The sequence below is a fragment of the Bison bison genome, unplaced genomic scaffold (assembly GCF_000754665.1).
Source record: "Bison bison bison isolate TAMUID 2011002044 unplaced genomic scaffold, Bison_UMD1.0 scf7180017864043, whole genome shotgun sequence".
NCBI lineage: Eukaryota > Metazoa > Chordata > Mammalia > Artiodactyla > Bovidae > Bison > Bison bison.
Window position 1 is genome coordinate 9,956,745 of NW_011494615.1, and position 18,884 is coordinate 9,975,628.

The window sequence follows — 18,884 nt, forward strand, 5'->3', positions numbered from 1 at the left end:
CTTGGAAGGAAAGTTATGACCAACCTAGATAGCATATTCAAAAGCAGAGACATTACTTTGCCAACAAAGGTTCATCTAATCAAGGCTATGGTTTTTCCTGTGGTCATGTATGGATGTGAGAGTTGGACTGTGAAGAAGGCTGAGCACTGAAGAATTGATGCTTTTGAACTGTGGTGTTGGAGAAGACTCTTGAGAGTCCCTTGGACTGAAAGGAGATCCAACCAGTCCATTCTGAAGGAGATCAGCCCTGGGATTTCTTTGGAAGGAATGATGCTAAAGCTGAAACTCCAGTACTTTGGCCACCTCATGCGAAGAGTTGACTCATTGGAAAAGACTCTGATGCTGGGAGGGATTGGGGGCAAGAGGAGAAGGTGACGACAGAGGATGAGATGGCTGGCTGGCATCACTGACTCGATGGACGTGAGTCTGAGTGAACTCTGGGAGTTGGTGACAGACAAGGAGGCCTGGCCTGCTGCGATTCATGGGGTCGCAGAGAGTCGGACACGACTGAGCGACTGATCTGATCTGATCTGATCTGATGGCTTCTTTAGAGAAATGTCTATTTAGGTCTTCTGCCCATTTTTTGATTGGGCTGTTTGTGTGATATTCAGCTGCATGAACTGTTTGTGAATTTTGGAGATTAATCCCTTGTCAGTCTCGTGGTTTGCAAATATTTTCTCCCATTCTGTGAGTTACCTTTTCACTTTGTTCATGGTTTCCTTTACTGTGCAATAGCTTTTGAGTTTAATCCAGTCAGTTCAGTCAATTCAGTTGCTCAGTCGTAAGTTTAATTAGGTCCCATTTATTTTTGTTTCCATTACTCTAGAAGATGGATCTAAAAAGACACAGCTGTGATTTATGTCAAAGAGTGTCCTGCCTATGTTATCTGCTAAAGTTATGTATTATCCGGTCCTGCCTTTAGGTCTTTAATCCATTTTGAGTTTATTTTTGTGTATGGTGTTAGAGAATGTTCTAATTTCATTATTTTACATGTAGCTGTTTAGTTTTCTCAGCACCATTTATTGAAGATATTGTGTTTTCTCCATTGTATGTGTTTTCCTCCTTTGCACAGATTAATTGACCATAGGTGCATGGGTTTATTTCTGCCCTTTCTCTCCTGTTCTGTTGATCTGTATTTCTGTTTTTGTGCCAATACCATACTTTTTTGATTACTGTAGCTTTGTTGTATAGTCTGAGGTTAGGGAGCCTGATTTTTCCAGCTCTGTTTTTCTTCCTCAGGATTGCTTTGGCTATCCTGGGTCTTTTGTGTCTCCATGCAAATGTAAACAATTTTTGTTCCAGTTTTATGAAACATGCCACTGGTACTTTGATAGAGACTGCACTGAAATCTGTAGATTGCCTTGGGTAGTATAGTCATTTTGACAATATGTCTTCTGATCCAGAAACATGGTGTATTTTTCCATCTGTTTGTGTTACCTTTGGTTTCTTTCATCGGCACATATACAATTTTTGGAGTGCACGTCTTTTGCCTCCTTAGGTAGACTTATCCCTAGGTATTTTATTCTTTTTGATGCAATGATATATAGGATTGTTCCTTTAATTTCATATTCTGGTCTGTTGGTGTTAGTGTGTAGGAATGCAACAGATTCTGTGTATTTATTTTGTATCCTGCAATTTTACCAAATTCATTGATGAGCTCAAACAGTTTTCTGGTAACATCTTCAGGATTTTCTATCTGTAGTATCATGTTATCTGCAAACAGTGATAGTTTTACTTCTTTTCCAATTTGGATTCCTTTTCGTTCTTTTCTTCTCTGATTACAGTGAATTTAGGATTTCCAAAACTGTTGAATAAACTGGTGAGAGTGGATATCCGTACCTTGTTCTGATCTTAGAGCAAATGCTTTCAGCTTATCACCATTCAGTAGGATGTTGACTATAGGTTTGTCATATATGGCTTTTGTTATGTTGAATTATGTTTCTTCTATGTCCACCTTCTGGAGATTTTCATTATACATGAGTGTGAATTTTGTCAGAAGCTTTTCCTGTATCTGTTGAGAGGATCACATGGTATGATGATTTATTTATATCATATGGTATGAGTGTTTACTATAAGAAACAAATTTATTCTTCAGTTTGTTAACATGGTGTATTATGCTGATTCATTTGCAGATATTAGAAAAAAAAAAACCTTGCATCTCAGCAGTAAATCCCACTTGATCATGGTCTATGAGCCTTTTACTGTATTGTTGGATTTGATTTGCTAGTATTTTTGTTGAAGATTTTTGGGTCTATGTTCACTAGTGATATTGGTCTGTGATTTTCTTCTTGTCTGATATCTTTGTCTGGTTTTGGTACCAGAGTGATGGCCTCACAGAGTGAGTATGGGAGTGTTTTTTGTTTGTTGGGAATTTTAAAATCATGGTTTCAGTTCCATACTTGTGACTGGTCTGCTCATATTTTCTATTTCTTCCTGGGTCAGTCTTGAGAGATGGTACCTTTTTAAGAATTTGTCCATTTATTCTAAGTTGTCCGTTTTATTGGCATGTAGTTGCTGTAGTAGTCTCTTATGATCCTTTGTACTCTGTGATGTCCCCTGTAGCTCTTCCTTTTTCATTTCTAATTTTATTGATTTGAGCCCTCTGGTTTTTCTTGATGAGTCTGGCTAAAGGTTTGTCAATTTTGTTTATCTTTTCAAAGAACTAGCTGTCTAGTTTCACTGATCTTATCTATTGTTTTCTTTGTCTCTGTTTCTTTTTTTACTGCTATGATCTTTACGATCTCTTTGCTTGCACTGTGGGTTTTATTTGTTGCTCTTTTTCTAGTGGCTTTAGGTATAACTTTAGGTTGTTTATTTGGGATTTATCCTGTTTCCTGAGATAAGACTTGCCATTTAGCACTGGTTTTGCTGCATCTGTTTTGCATCGTCATGCTTTGGTTTTCGCTTGTCTCTAGGTATTTTCTGACTTCCTCTCTGACTTTTTCAGTGATCCCTTGATTGTTTAGCAGCATACTGTTTAGCCTCCACGTGTTTCTGTTCTTTGCAGTTTTAATGGAATGCTCTATAGATATCAATTAAGTGCCTCTGGTCTAATGTGTCATTTAAGGCCTGTGTTTCCTTATTTTCTTTCTGAATGATCCATCCGTTGATCAAAGAGTATCACTGTCGATTTCTCCTTTAATGGCTATTAGTATTTGCCTTATATATTGAAGTGCTCCTATGTTGGGTGCATATATATTTACATATATATAAATATATTACAACTGTTATATCTTCTTCTTGGATTGATCCCTTGATGACTATGTAGTATCCGTCTTTGTATCCTGTAACAGTCTTTAAAGAATATTTTGTCTGATATATGTATTGCTACTCCAGCTTTCTCTTGATTTGCACTTGCATGGAATACCTTTCTCCATCCCCTCACTTTCAGTCTGTATGTGTCCCTAGGTCTGAAGCGTGTCTCTTGTAGACAGCACATACATAGGTCTTGTTTTTGTAAGCATTTAGCCAGTCTATGTTTCTTGGTTGGAGCATTTAATCCAGTTACATTTCAGATAATTATCAATGTATATGTTCTTTTTTTGCTATTTTATTAATTGTTCTGGAATTGTTTCTTGTAGGTTTTTTTCTTTCCTTTCTCTTTTCTTCTCTCCTCTTGTGATTTGACAACTTTAGTGTTGTGTTTCGGCTGCTTTTTTCCGTGTGCACCTACTGTAGATTTTCCGTTTGTGATTACCATGAGGTTTGGATACAGCAGTCTATACATAAACAAGATTGTTTTCAGTTGCTTGCCTTTTCATTTCAAATATACTTCCAATATCCTGCATTTGTGCTCTCCTAGTCTCACAATCACTGGTTTTGACATCATATTTGAGTATGAATGATTTCCTACCATTACTGTATGTTTGCCTTTAATGGTGAGCTTTGCCATTTGTAATTTGCTTGTTTCTAGTTGTGGCTCTTTTTTTCTTTTTGCCTAGAGAAGTTCCTTTAGCATTTGTTGCAAAGCTGGTTTGGTGGTGCAGAGTTCTCCAGCTTTTGCTTGTCTGTAAAACTTTTGATTTCTTAATTGCATCTGAAAGAGAACCTTGCTTGTAGACTCCTGCTTGTAGATTCTTGGTTGTAGACTCTTCCCTTTCATAACTTTAAATATATTATACCACTTCCTAAGAGTTTCTGCTGAAAATCAGCTTTATAACCTTATGGGAGTTCCTTTGTATGCTATTTGTTGATTTTTCCTTGTTGCTATTAAAATTTTCTTTGTCTTTAATTTTTGTCAATTGGATTATTGTGAATCTTGAGTGTTTCTCCTTGTGTTTAACCTACCTGGGACTCTCTGAGCTTTCTGGACGTGGGTGACTGTTTCCATTCCCACGTCACGGAATTTTTTAGCTGATATCTCTTCAAATATTTTCTCAGGTCCTTTCTCTCTCTTCTTGTGGGACCCTATGATGAAAATATTGGTGCATTTAATGTTGCTCCTGAGGCCTCTCAGACTCATTTCTTTTCATTCTCTTTATATTCTGTTCCATAGTAGTGATTTCCACAATTCTGTATTCCAACTCACTTATCCATTCTTCCGCCTCATTTATTCTATTCATTTGAGTGTATTTTTCATTTCAGTATTTTATTGTTCATCTATGCTTGTTCATTCCTTAGATCTTCTAGCTCTGTTTTAAGCATTTCTTGCATCTTTTCTATCTGTGCCTGCATTATTTTTTTGAGATCTTGGATAATCTTTGCTGTTATTACTCTGAATTATTTTTTGGGTAGATTGCCTATCTCCACTTCATTTAGCTGGTCACCTGGGGTTTTATCTTGTTTCTTCATCTCAGACATATTCTGCCATTTCATTTTTATCTACCTTTCTATGATTGCAGTTTGTGTTCACAGGCTGCAGGGTTGTAGGTCTTCTTGCTTCTGTTGTCTGCCCCCTGGTGGACAAGGCTGGTATAAGATGCTTGTGCTGGCATCTTGCTGGGCGGGATTGGTTTCGTCCCACCAGTGCATGAAACTGGTTCTTGTCCCTCAGGTGGGCAGAGCTGTGTCAACGGGTGTGTTTATTGGGCAGTCACATGCTCAGGAAGTTTTTAACCAGCTTGTCTGCTAATGGGTGAGGCTGTGTTCCCACCATTCTGGTTGGTTCAGTTCAGTCCAGTCGCTCATTCGTGTCTGACTCTTTGCGACCCCATGAATCACAGCACGCCAGGCCTCCCTGTCCATCACCAACTCCCGGAGTCCACCAACTCCACGTCCACTGAGTCAGTGACACCATCCTGCCATCTCATCCTCTGTCGTCCCCTTCTCCTCCTGCCCCCAATGCCTCCCAGCATCAGAATCTTTTCCAATGAGTCAACTCTTCTGGTTGGTTAGCCTGTGGCATCCCAGAATTGGCATCCCAAAAAAAGGCTGCTGTGTGGGGCCAGGTCATGGTGAAAAAATGATGGCCTTTAGGAGGGCTCACAGCAATGAGAACTCCCCAGAAGTATTGCCACCAGTGTCTTTGTCCCTACAGTAAGTCACAGCTGTACCCCAGCCTTGCAAGAGACCGTCTAATACCAGCAGGCTCTTATGAGGTCACTGCTTTTCCCCCTGGGTCTTGCTGTGCACAAGACTCTGTGTGTGCCCTCTAAGAGTGGGGCTTCTGTTTTCCCCAGTTCTGCAAACAAACCCTGCTGACCTTCAAAGTCAGATGTTCTGGGGGCTCCTCCTCCCGTTGACAGACCGCCAGGCTGGGGAGCCTGATGTAAGGCACAGAATGTTCATTCCTGTGGCAGAACCTCCACAATATAATTGCTTTCCAATCTTTACGTTTCCCACCCAGCAGGTATTGGATTTGATTTTATCGCAACTGCACCCCTCTTACTGTCTTGTTATGGGCTCTTCTTTGTCTTTGGACCTACGATATCTTTTTTGGTAGGTTCCACCATTTCTTTGTTACTGATGGCTTTCAGCAGTTAGTTGTGATTTTGGTGTTTTTGTGAGAAGGGGGGAAGCTCACTACCTTCTTGTTTTCCATCTCCTGAGAGTCTCTGCACCCTTACCATTTTGAATAATGCCTGCCACACAGAAGGTACTCAAAAAATACAGGTTGGGTGAAAGAAATAATGAATTGATACATCTTCAGAGACAAAAGGTAAAGAAGTTATCCCAGACTTTGAGGCACCGAGGCATGTGAGGTACACACGCTACAGCATTTAACAGCTTTGGGATTCCATTAACAGACTCACAAAGTCCACCACCGGGAACATGCTGCAGCGAGGCCACCGCTGCATGTTCCTGCCAGGTGCTTTCAGAAAGGCTTCAAGTCAAAGGCCATTATACAGAGTAGGACTGACTACCCCTTCCACAATAATAATGGTAATCCTAGCTGCCACAGACTAAATAAGCTATCAGTCCTGTAGTAGGACATTTAGGGCCTGTGGGCCAGAGTCAGACCACAGGGCTTTGATTTCTGTCTCCACTATCGTACTTCCTGAAGCCTCAGTTTACCCACCTGTAAAATGGGGCTAGTAACAGCACACCCTTCAAAGAACCCTTGGTAAGTGGGATGAATTGTTCTATAATGCTATTGCTTATGTAATGGTAGCTATCATTTCTTGTGGCCTTCTTCATCTGGACCAAACCTACTTCCACCAGAAAGCCTTTCATTTTTGACCACCTTCTTCACTTATGACAATCTATGTCTTGTGGTAAGGGAGCTGGACCAGCTTGCTTCCAAAGGGTGCTCTTACTATGTCTGCATGTTCTCACGTGAGAAGAATGTGGCTTCTCCAGTGTCATGCTTTCTCTTGATCATGTTCCCTCTCTGCTGCTTGCACAGAGAAGACACTTCTGAGGCTCACTGTTCCCTCAAGAGCTGATCTAACCCTCTTTGCCTGACCCTGCTGTCACACTATCTTTAGCCAACCTGGGCACTCAGTCTGGTGCTCCCTGCCTTGCCTGCAAAAAAGTCTCCTTCAGTGTTCCAGGCCTCGTAAACAGCGCAAGACAAAGTCTAGTACTGAGTCCTATGATAAATGCAGAAAAAAGCAGGCAGCGCCTGGGCCTCCAGGCCAAAAATTTGGGCTCAGCCCTGAGAACAGAATGGGGTCCTGTTCTCCAGGCAAGAAAGCTGGGGTTTCACATTCTCCCCCTGCAAGAGAGTTCCTTGATGCCTAGACTCCTGCTTCATTCAGTCAGATGTCCAGCTCCTCAGAATAACTTGGAGGGAATATCAGTGGATCTATTCTGTGAAATAAAATACCAGTCTATAACTCACCACACTGAGGTAAGCATTTTCCACATTTTCTTTTCTGAAATGAGACTGTCCATGAAAAAGATAGTAATTTCTTATGTTGTATTTCAAGTTATACAAAGAAGTTTAAGCTTCAGGAAGGCCTTTTATATCCTGCCCTCTGTATAAATTAAAGCCTAATATCCACTAGAGTGGTATTACCTATTTTACGTGTAAAGAAAGAAATGTGTCTGAAAGTACAAATATTTAAAAAGGAAAGGGGGGAAAAAAGCCTGTTTCATCAGTGGACAGCAAGCTTCTTTATGGAAATCTGTGTTTGTACAACAGGGAAGAGGCAACACATCCTAACTCCCCTTAAAAGGTCCTAACTTTAATGTATCTTCTAAGAAGATCTTTAAATATAAAAGTCTCTGAAATTAAGATTAGGCTGAAAATCTGCCTTTACAGTTTTTGACGCACACATACATGCAAAAAAAAAAAAAAACAAATATAATAACACGTTTAAAAGTAGGCAAAAGAAAGGGATTATTAACATGTGAGTTCACACACTTAGTCAAGAGAAGGGCTGTCTGCTGGGCCACAGTGAGGATAGACAAATCACTTTGATTTTGCAGCCTGATGGGAGAAACCGTACTGTGGGCTTAAGATCAAACAAAATGAGAACTGGGATGGCCTCTTTTCCGGTTCCCCAAAGCCGTCTGTTCTTATCCTAAAGGTTATGAGGATTACTGAACAAATAGGACCCTGTTCCTTCCTTGGGAAAACTTGTTTATACTGTATCCGTTTTTAGATCTTGTAAAAGCTGGTGAACTCGGTTCTTCCCCACTAGCCGGAATTCTTCCACACTCAGCAGATATTAACAGGAAAGGGCTTTAGTCCCTGATGACTGTGTAAGCAGGGAGCGCAGATCAGGCCTTAAGAAGCTGGTGGCACTAACAGAGGGGACGGCAGAGACAGGCTCCAGCATGTTTATAGAACGATGAGCCGTTTTGAAAGGACAAGAGAGATACCGAAATCTAGGTGAATTTACTCTGACAGTGACAGCGGCATTGTCTCCTCTTTCACGGTTCACACGGGTCTGGTCTAAGGATTCATTTTGGAACTGTCAAAGCTTCAAGCAGAAGATGATTCTCAGTGACTGAAACTTGGTTAAACAAATTTCACTGTGCAAGGAAAAATTCAGTTACTTTTAGAAATACTGTGGGGGAAGACATCTCATGCAGAAAACCAGAAAATAACTGGGTTAGCCAGACAGGAAGTGCTATGTCCTGTGCAGGGACCCAGGGATGTGGGTGATGGGACAGCGAGGCTCCCAGCCTAGCCCATCCTGGAGAGTCAGCTAAGGAAGTTCTCAGCAGGAGGAATGATCAGAGCCAGCAATGCTGACAACCTAACCCACCTGGAGCAAAACGCTGGAGAGTCTGGCCAGTGCCCAAAACTGACCTAAGTGACAAATACTGATAACATTAAATATCCACGGAATAAAATACCCACAATCCCATACTCATGTAAACACAGAGTAAAATGAATAAATAACAGGGACTGGTGAGAGAAAGGACAGATATTTCCCAAGCATCTATGAAAAATATGTAGAAGGGATAAGAAAAATAGAAAATCACCATTAAGCAAACGTTACAGTAATAATGATCTGCAAGAACTATTAATTGACCCTAAAAATCAGCAGGTAAAATTATTATTAAAAAACAGGTCTAGTCTCCTTATTAAACAGGTGTTTAGTAGAAACAGGTCAAAGCACCTTCCCACAAGATATGTATTAATTACACATGGAAAAGGTAGTGTCTCCCCAGGGAGAGAGCTGGCGCCGCCTTCAGCGTGTGAGGAGACGGGCCAGCAAGCACGCTGGCACACCAGCCGTGTGCGGTGCTGAGGGCATGGCACCATTTCTGAGGCGTTCCTGCCTGGAAAGGCACGATCCCAGTCTGACCATAGGAAGGCATCAGAGCAACCCACAGTGGGAGACTGTTTATAAAATAACTGGTCTGAATTCTTGCCAAGGTCACGAAAGAAACAGGCTGAGTGACCATCACACGTTGAAGGAGACTGAGGTGGCCTGGACACCAAGGTAATGTGGAATCCCGAGTGAATCCTGTTCCCCAATTCTGGGGACTTGGTTTAGGTAAGATGTTAACAGGAGGGGAAGCTGGGTGAAGAGCATATGGGAACTTCCTGTACTACTCACGCAATGATTCTGTGAGTCTAAAATTATTATGAAACAAAGGGTTAAACATAAAATTGGAGTTAGCTTGGCTTGACTTAGCATCCCACCAGGACCAGGTTAGGATATACACACTTCTAAGGTGAGACCTCAGATCCTGACGGTAACCACTGTATACCTCTGAGGAGGCCCAGAAAAGGATGAACTGGTGTGGACATCAGCCATGCCCATCTCCAGGAAGATGAGGGGACAATGCCCTCTAAAACATGACATCCCCGGTACCCCTGAAGAATGCTACATTCCTTAATAACCTCTCTTCTCTAGATTTTTCAAAACCTAAACAAATCCGTCAAACCATTCTGCTTGTTTTCTCCAGCAAAGGAAAGTTAAGTCCATAAAAGTAAATTTTAAGTAAAATCTATTTTCTGGACCTTTTAATTCTGAAAAACCTTTTAAAAAATCAGGTAATTTTCTGAATCAAAGAAGAAATGAATTCTTATAAATATTATTAGTGTTCCTCTCTTGCTAGATCTGTAGATACCAATGGAGAAATGGGTCCAGGGAAAAGTAATTATATACTTCAGGAAAGGAGATAAAATGCTTTATGCCCCGAACCTGGCTTGCAGCTACAGAACCAAGGCATGATTCCACATCATGCTGGAATATCTGTGTCCTACCAGATCTCACACAGCTCTTCCGTATCCCTGAACTCATGCTGAAGCAATGAGCACAGCATCATTTGGAGGTCCACCAGGATGGTGGTCCATGCCTACCTCCCACTGCGTTGCAGCGAGACGTCATCTCCCAGAGCACCAGGGCCATGGAGTAGACATCCGTCTGCTTGAAGGACTCCACGTTCTCCAGATTCATCCTGGACTCGAGGACCTCTGGAGCCATGTATCTCGCCGTTCCCACCTAAAGAAGAACACACACGGAGGCCCGTCATCCAACTCCCACTGCAGGTCTGCTTTCAAAATACAGCTGACGCTTGGCCCCCTACGTGAGTAGTTGTTGGTCTTTAAAAACCACAGTGCTTTTTAAGATAATGAGACCTGCGTAGAAAGGTAGAGCTTATGTAATTTTTTTAAAAAATAGGTTGTCTCTCCCTGAAAAACCTTAAAAGAATATAAAGGACAAATGCCAAAAGAAGGAAATGGCAAAGCCCAGACCTGCTGTGTCTAGGCTCAGGACACAAGATCATCATACCACGTGTGCAGTAACGTCTTTGCAGAGACCCTGAGACCACACTGGTGATGGACACTTTCAGTGTTTTTCCAAATTAAATATCTTTTCATTCTTGAAACTCCAAGATACGAGGTGAAAATAATAACTGCCAGGATTCTTTTTGTCCCCTGAGGGTTGCGTTAGTCTCCTTTGTTCACCCCCCGGTACGTTCTAGTGTGCCGAGGATGTCATATAATTACATAAAAGCTCTGCTGAGTCGAACTATACGGAAGTATTTCCACTACAAGCTCAAATCTGGTCATTTTATAAATTTGATAGGCATGCTGTGTGATTTTATCTGACAGTATGAAAACACTGTGATACATAGGAAAAAAGAAAAAAATATTTCTAAGGAAAAAATCATTTGAGTGCGTGATAATGCAGCTTGTATAGACTGACTAAATAACAGCGACGTCCTACCTTCCCAAGGATCCAGGGGAATGTCAAGTGAGTTGATAATGTTACTCCAAAATAATGCTTTTTATTGTCATGCATTAGAAGACAAGTTTCTTTTTAATAAGTCACTCCACGACTGGTCACCCTGGCACATTGATTCATCTGAGTTTCAACGTGCTCATCTCCTCACTGGATGTGCACCCCTGGAGGGCTGCCTGAGCAGTGACGAGATGCTCCAAAAGCACAACCCTCAGCCTGGTCAGAGGAGGCAACGATGCTCCCAAGACTTTGCTCTCAGTCACAGCCAAGCTTCTGGTGTGTGAAACACGGGGCCCATCTTTTATAAAGGATGACAACAACGCTGTGTGTGCATGCTAAGTCGCTTCAGTCGTCTCTGACTCGCAACCCCATGGACTATAGCCCGCCAGGCTCCTCTGTCCATGGGATTCTCTAGGCAAGAATGCTGGCGTGGGTTGCCTTTTCCTTCTCCAGGGGACCTTCCTGGCCTAGGGACTGAACCCAAGTCTTATCTGTCTCCTGCACTGGCAGGTGCGTTCTTTACCATAGTGCCACCTGGGGCACCCAGTGGTAACGTTAGTCAGTCTCTAATAGCTCCTTAGCCAAAAAAGGTTTCCAGTTTAATCTGTGAGATGTTTCAAAAGAACTCTCCCTTCACCCAGTCAGTCACTCACTCTGTAGATACTTATTGGTCTCTTTGTCTGTTCAAGGCCTTGTGTTGGATGGGACCAAATGTATGTGGATTTGGACTTCAAGGAGACTGCCTTCTAAAATGGTAAAAAAAAAAAGGCAACATAAGGACCAAAAGTACAGAGCAGAAAGAGGCTGAGTACAAGGAAAAAGAGATACTAGCAGTGCTTGAAGCAAAGAAAAAAAGTCTAAATGGACGAGAAATGAAGACTGACTCAAGGAGAAAATGGCTGTGCTAGATTGGGACGGGTCTGAGAGCCAGAGAGAGAAGTGCTGCTGGCTGTGGGAGGCACCCTGGCAGGAGAGCAGGGCGCTTCCAGGGCTGAGTGGATCCCCTGGGGGAGGTCAGAGTGCAGGGCGGAAGGAGTGGGAGCCGGAGGGGCGCAGCAGCGAGGGGTGCAGCAGTGAGGGGCAGGGCCACCCTACCTGCCCACTGTTGGCCAGGTCATCCACTGACAGGGTGGGGTCCAGCCGCAGTGAGAGCCCGAAGTCGCAGAGGCAGCAGGTGAGGTCGCCCTTGACCAGGATGTTGGAGCTCTTGAGGTCCCTGTGCACGATGGGCATCTTGGGCCGGCCGCACAGGGTGTGGTCGCTGTGCAGGTGCGCGATGCCGCGGGCCAGCGAGCCGCCCAGCCGGCGCAGGTCCTCCCAGCTGATGACGTGGCGCGTCAGGTACTCCTGCAGGTTGCCCTTGGCGTGGAAGGCAGTGATGAGCCAGTACTGCTTGCCCAGCTCCGTCTTGCGCTCCTCGGCCGTCAGGAACTGCAGGATGTTCTCGTGCTTGAGGTTGATGTCCGAGAAGATGTCCTTCTCCGTCTTCCAGGAGGCATACTCCTCGTAGGGGAAGATCTTGACGGCCACGGTCTCGAACTGCTCAGACGTGTTCTGCTTCAGCTTGGCCTTGTAGACCTCGGCGAAGCGCCCCTTGCCCACCAGGGTGTCCAGCTCGATGGGCAGCAGCTCCGTGTTGTGGTTGATGTTGTTGGCGCAGGTGGAGCTGATGTCGGAGCGGTCGTCCTCCAGGATGATGGCCAGGTGCTCACTGAACTCCATCAGCTTGCGCGGCTTGCCCGAGTCCCAGGCTGGGCTCAGCTTCTGCTGCCGGTGGATGCGGTAGCAGTAGAAAGTGATGATGACTGCGATGGCGATGCCCAGCGGTGGCAGGAGGCTGACGCCTGTCACTTGGAAGATAACCAGCAGCAAGTCGGGGTTACTGCTGGTGTACTCTGAAGTGGAAACACAGAGAAGGAGCGGGTCAGCAGGTGTGCCCTGGGAAGAAGTGGTCCACACCCCAGGCACTGTGGGATTTACCATCAGCACAGTTTTCATGGACACGGTATGGTAAGTTTTTATTCCAGGCATGGATGCTTGGGTGTGCTTGTCCATCTGGCCATCTAGTCAACGTCTTTTACTCTTCCCTCAAAACTTAGCTGGGAAATCAAAATTCACCATCAACCAATCAGAACTGAGAACAAGCTGATTACAAGCTGAGAACAAGGCCCTCCTCACTGGCCTTTAAAAATGCTTTGCTGGCTCTATTCACAATAGTCAGGACATACAAATAACCTAAATGTCCATCAACAGATGAATGGATGAAGATGTACATATATACCATGGAGTATTACTCGGCCGTAAGAAAGAATGAAATAATGCCACTGCCAGATACACGGATGGACCTAGAGGTTATCACACTAAGCGAAGACAAACATATGACATCAGTTACATGTGGAATCTACAGTATGGCACAAATGAGCCTACCTACAAAACAGAAACACACTCACAGACACGGAAACAGACAGGGTTACCACGAAGGGATGGAGAGGGCTGGGGTGCGAGTCTGGGTTACGCAGATGCAAACTGTTATACACGGGATAAGCAAACTCCTGCTATAGACCAGGCAACTATGGTCAACATCCTGTGTCAAACGATAACGGAGAACAGTAGGAAAAAGAACACACACACATATGTGTATATATAACTGAGTCACTTTGCTGTGCGGAATTAACATTGTAAATTGACTATACTTCAATAAAATTTTTAAAAACAGGAAGAAGGAAAAATTTGGTGATTGAATCTTGAAAACCTAAGTTCTTACTCACACTGGCAGGCTGCATGGGACCCCAGGGTAGGTGGGACCAGAGGCTGAAGTGTGATGGGACAAAATGGTTGCAGGAAAAGATTGAACTACAGGAGAAATAGAAACTCTTGTGGAGATATGGATGGTCCCTGTTACCCAGCAAAGAATGAGCCTCGAGATCAAGACTGAGGGGACAGATAAAATGATACTGATGCAGTATCAGCATCAGACACCGCAGCAGATGCTGCAGAAAATAACATTCCTCCCCTGTAACTCCACCCCTACTATCTGGACTATCCAATGGGAATGTTTTCTTCAAGTGGACACCTGTCTGTAACAACATAAGATGTCTTATAAATAAATGTGTTTAATTCTCTGCTTGTTCCTCCCATGAGAAAGTAAGCTCTACAGGGGTAAATCTAGAGGTCCTGATCACCACACTCTACTAAGCAGCTGGTGCAGGGTAGAAGCTGGATGAATGATTAATGAGACAAAGTCCCTCCCTTCTTGGATAAAGAAGATGTGGTACATATAGACAACAGAATACGACTCAACCATAAAAAAGAACAAAATGCCATTTTTGCAGCAACATGGATGGAGCTAGAGATTATCACACTAAGTAAAGTCAGACAGACAAATACAATATGTTATCACTTACATATGGAATCTGAAATATTGCACAAATGAACTTATCTATGAAACAAACAGAATCACAGACGTAACAGACAGACTTGTGCTTGCCCGAGGGAGAGGGTTGGGGGAGGGATGGATTGGGAGTTTGGGGTTAGCAGGTGTAAACTAGTATGTATACGATGGATAAATAACAAAGTCCTACTATTTAGCACAGGAAACTATTTTAATACCCTATGATAAACCATAATGGAAAAGAATATGAAAAAGGGAATGTATATATGTGTATATATATTCCTTTATATATACATATTGGAATGTACGTATATATGTGTTCAGTTCAGTTCAGTCGCTCAGTCGTGTCCGACTCTTTGCGACCCTATGAATTGTAGCACGCCAGGCCTCCCTCACCAACTCCAGGAGTTCACTCAAACTCACGCCCATCGAGCTGGTGATGCCATCCAGCCATCTCATCCTCTGTCGTCCCCTTCTCCTCCTGCCCCCAATCCCTCCCAGCATAACTGAGTTAATTTGCTGTACAGCAGAAATTAACACTGTAAATCAACTAGACTTCAATTTAAAAAACTCCCTCTCATTCTCCACGCTGTTCAGCAGGGGTCAGCAAACTATGGCCCCAGGGTACAGGGGATGCTCTTGTTCAGCCTCAAGAGGGATGGATTTTCCATTTTTAAAGGGCTGTTTAAATTAAAAAAAAAAAAAAAGACACTAAGTAGTTCATACAACAGAGATCACTTCTGGCCCTAAAACATCTACTACCTGGCCCTTTACAGAAAAAGTCTGCTCGCCCCCCATCTACTGGTGCTATTTTAACAACCTGCAATGCACGGGGGAAATCTAAAGAGCCGTCATGTTGCTCCAATGTGAATATTCTTTTATGGATGAGAAAACAACTCAATGAAAAATTTCTAAATATTAATTGCATAATTATTTAGCTGTGTGTCCAATTCATTAAAGGCGGTAAAACATCCAAATGAACTGTTCATGTATCACTGATAATTTTATTTTCCAATTCCTGTCCATTTATGAAAAAGAATATTCCTTGCTGATTTCTAGTCTTTTTCAGGTTAAAGGAAACACAGAAACAGAAATCTGAAATTTACCGATTAAAGAAGACTCTAGAAACCCCCCTTTCAATATCAGAAACCAAATGTTACCTTCCCCTCAAATTTCCTGTGATTTTGTTTTGAAAACCTACACATAAAAATTTGGTGGGGAGGGAATTATCTATTAACATCTGTCAGTCTTGAAACTTCAAAGAGGTGGTGAAAAACCCTAACAATAGCAAATCAGGCTGAAAGGAAGCTCTGGGATGTGGCTTTATCTAAACAGAAGCCACCCACACCCTCTCAGAGTTAACCCCTGAGTTGCTCCTAGAGAAACCAGCAGCTGTGGGTATAGCGGGTACAATCAGCTTCTCCTTTACTCACGGACCAGCAGGGAGTATTTCTTCCTGCCAACCCCCAATTACACATAGAAGAGTAAACTGAATACAAATTATATACTTCTCTGTGTGCCAAGAGTTTTATATAATATTTATATTTAATGGACAGAAAACCCCATGAGATAGATACTGCTATTATTATAAACCCCATTCTGTAGATTCTCAAACTGATTAGAGACGCCCACTCGTAACCCCATGCCATGCTGTCTCTAAACTTCACATCACCGGGAGCCAATTAAGAATGCCTTTATACAAGCGCTCAATTGGATGAAGTGGCTGTCTTCACTTGGGGCTGGCCTAAGTGACTGCAGGCCAGTCCACTAAGTGATCCCGGGGCGTCCAAAGGGGCACATTTGGGTGTGTAGACTGCTCCCCTCGGTTCTTAACGAAGAACCAATGTTCCTGCCACTGTGCATCTCTCTCCTGTCTGGGAATCAGAAGTCTTACACAAGGAAGAACCTTAAACCTTTTTGCTTTCTTCTCTCAGAACCCATCATCACAGGACACAGCTTGTACAGAACTCAAGACATAATTGCTGAACTACTGAGGGAGGAGGCAGATGGGCCCCCCTGCAGGATAAAGCAACTGGAAATTCATTTTCTATTGACTAAAACCCCAAGACAAGAATAGCAGGACAATTAAGGGAGAAGGCTGGGCCCCGCTCAAACCACATACTTCTCATTCCGGAAGTCAGGAAACCTCCCCGACCACACATGCACAGAAAAGCTCCCTGCAGGCTGGAGAGGGAACAATGTCATGGGATGCTCTACCCAGAGGCCTCTTCGGTAGGATCCATCTTGGCTAAGAGATGTGTGCGCACACTTGGGAGGATCCTGAGATATAACACGGACTGTGAACCAGGCAAATCAAAATGACTGGCCAAAGGAAAACCGGAAAAAAACGCCCCATATAAGTGATTTAAACTGCCATGAGGATGCGACTCAGGGACTCTCCCTCTGAGTCTGCCTGTGTGTCTATCCACGCATACCATACTCTTTCCTGCTAATAAAACACTTTACTTGCTTCACTACGTTCCATCTCCGTGGAAGTTCTTTTCTGCAGAGCAGAAGGGCCAGGGCCCTTGTCAGTGACCACTGACCTAGTGGCTATGATCCGGTACTTCCACCGCTGCAACCCAGCCCCAATCTCTGAATGGGAACCCAAGCCCCGATCCAAGCTGTTGCAGGCCGAGGACACCCGAGATCAAGGATCAGTACTCTCCATCACCCATTTCTTGGACACACAAGTAACCAGTGCTCAGAACCTGAGGTTCACTTTACACTCCCCTGTTGCAACAAGGGACAACGGTGGCCACACCGAGTTCTGGGGTTCCTACAAAGGAGGGGACGCCTCCCAGGCGCACACAGAGGTGACTCAGCCTGGGCTCCAGAGACAGAATTCAGTGGGCCTGGAAGCTTACATGGGCAAAATGACACCTTTTTATTTTCTCTAATCTTTAACTAAAATTTCACATTTCCCAGCATGAGCCATGCCATGACTTTGTCACCAAGAGAAACCACAGATAATTTTATGCTGTGTTAACATTTCTTGCAGAGGCCTCAACGAATCCTTTATATTCAGCACTTAGCCATTTCAGTTTGTTCCATCTGATGCTAGATCTTGTTACTTAAACCATTACTATAGAAGAAGCAAAGATTACTATAGCACAGATTTCTTAAATCATTTGTATGGTTTAATTGTATGACTCTAGGTTGGATTTTCTTTGAATTCCCGTGTGTGCTGTTTTAGGCATTTAAGGACATCACTGTGAAGAGATCCGCAGGCTTTGCTAGGCGTCCCAGCGTGCATGGCGCGCACAGCACCAGAGAGAAGGCATCGAGAGCTGGTCTCCCTGCCCGGGTTTCCTGGAGTGGAAACTTCCAGACGCCTCTGTTTCTGCAGGAACTGAGTAAGGGAGAAGTGGTGCCAGAGTGGTCCTCCTGGGGTGGTGTGTTGTACGCCCCAGGGACAAGGGTAGATTCTGCCCTTGTGAGGGGAGCTCTGCAGTGGAAAAGGATGGGAAGCCCTCCTCTGAACTCTGTGAAGAACGCTGGAGGTAACCAACCCCTCATGGGCTTTACTGAGCTGAGTCCCGGGTCCCTCACTGTATCAGCAGCATCTCACTTTACTCCCCCAGCAGCCTTCTGTTCACTGCCTAGTTTACAGAGGGGGCTACGAGAGGGAAGGGAGGGGCAGGTGGAAAGGAGGGAAGGCAGAGAGAGCGTGGGGGTGGGGAGGGGAGGAACTGAGGGGTCCCATTTCCTTCAGGTCTGATGGCTCCAGAGCGCGTGTTCTCGCCACACCACCAAGCTGTCTCCCCAGCAATGGCCCCAGCAGGCTGTTTAGTAATTCCCCAAATTTCCAACCAAATGTGTCCCACATACAGGAGCCCAAGTGAGCTGCAAATAAACAGCCATTTGCAAATGTCAGAATCTTGATAAATAAATATTTTTTAAGGACAAACGTCAAAGATAAATGTTAGTATGCCCTAAAAACATACAAACTGGCAGAAAACCTCAAGGGGAAATTCCTTGGTATAGGTTCCTCCCGAGTAATTTAAAAGTAAACAACTGGCCTAATCCCGCACACACACACCACAATGAAAAGAGGTCACTCCCAAGCTCCTTCAAGTCCTCTGTGAGGCCCAAATCCATCGCTGCTTGCCAAAAGGAACTTAACACTGAATCTCTATAATTTATTTTTTCTTCAAAAAAATCACATAGAGAAAAAGACATTAAATTAAGGTCAAGAGTAAAAATGCCTATATGGATTGTTTAATTCATCTTGATAAAAACCAAATCAACAGAGCTAACTGTGAGAGATGTGTGCTTACTTCACTAGTTGAATTGGCTCTGCAATTCCTCTGACTTAGTGAAGCAGTCTGGGCAGAAATTTACCAAGGCACGAAGTGACCCAACCAACAGAAAGGGCTATCAGATGCTCGCTGTCTATACGCCTCGGTGCACTGGTGAACACGGCAAGACAACCACAGAGCTTCTTGAAGCCGGCAGTG

The 18,884-nt window shown here is 43.7% G+C and overlaps 1 protein-coding gene across 1 annotated transcript in view; it reads right to left on the bottom strand.

Annotated features, from left to right (window-relative positions):
• TGFBR2 (transforming growth factor, beta receptor II (70/80kDa)) overlaps positions 1-18,884 on the bottom strand; it is a 74,692-nt gene that overhangs the window by 12,977 nt on the left and 42,831 nt on the right. The window contains exons 4-5 of the mRNA XM_010835564.1: positions 12,129-12,928; positions 10,148-10,289 (exon numbers count right to left, since the gene is read on the bottom strand). Coding sequence (XP_010833866.1) covers positions 10,148-10,289; positions 12,129-12,928 — 942 coding nt within the window. The remainder of the gene's footprint in view (positions 1-10,147; positions 10,290-12,128; positions 12,929-18,884) is intronic.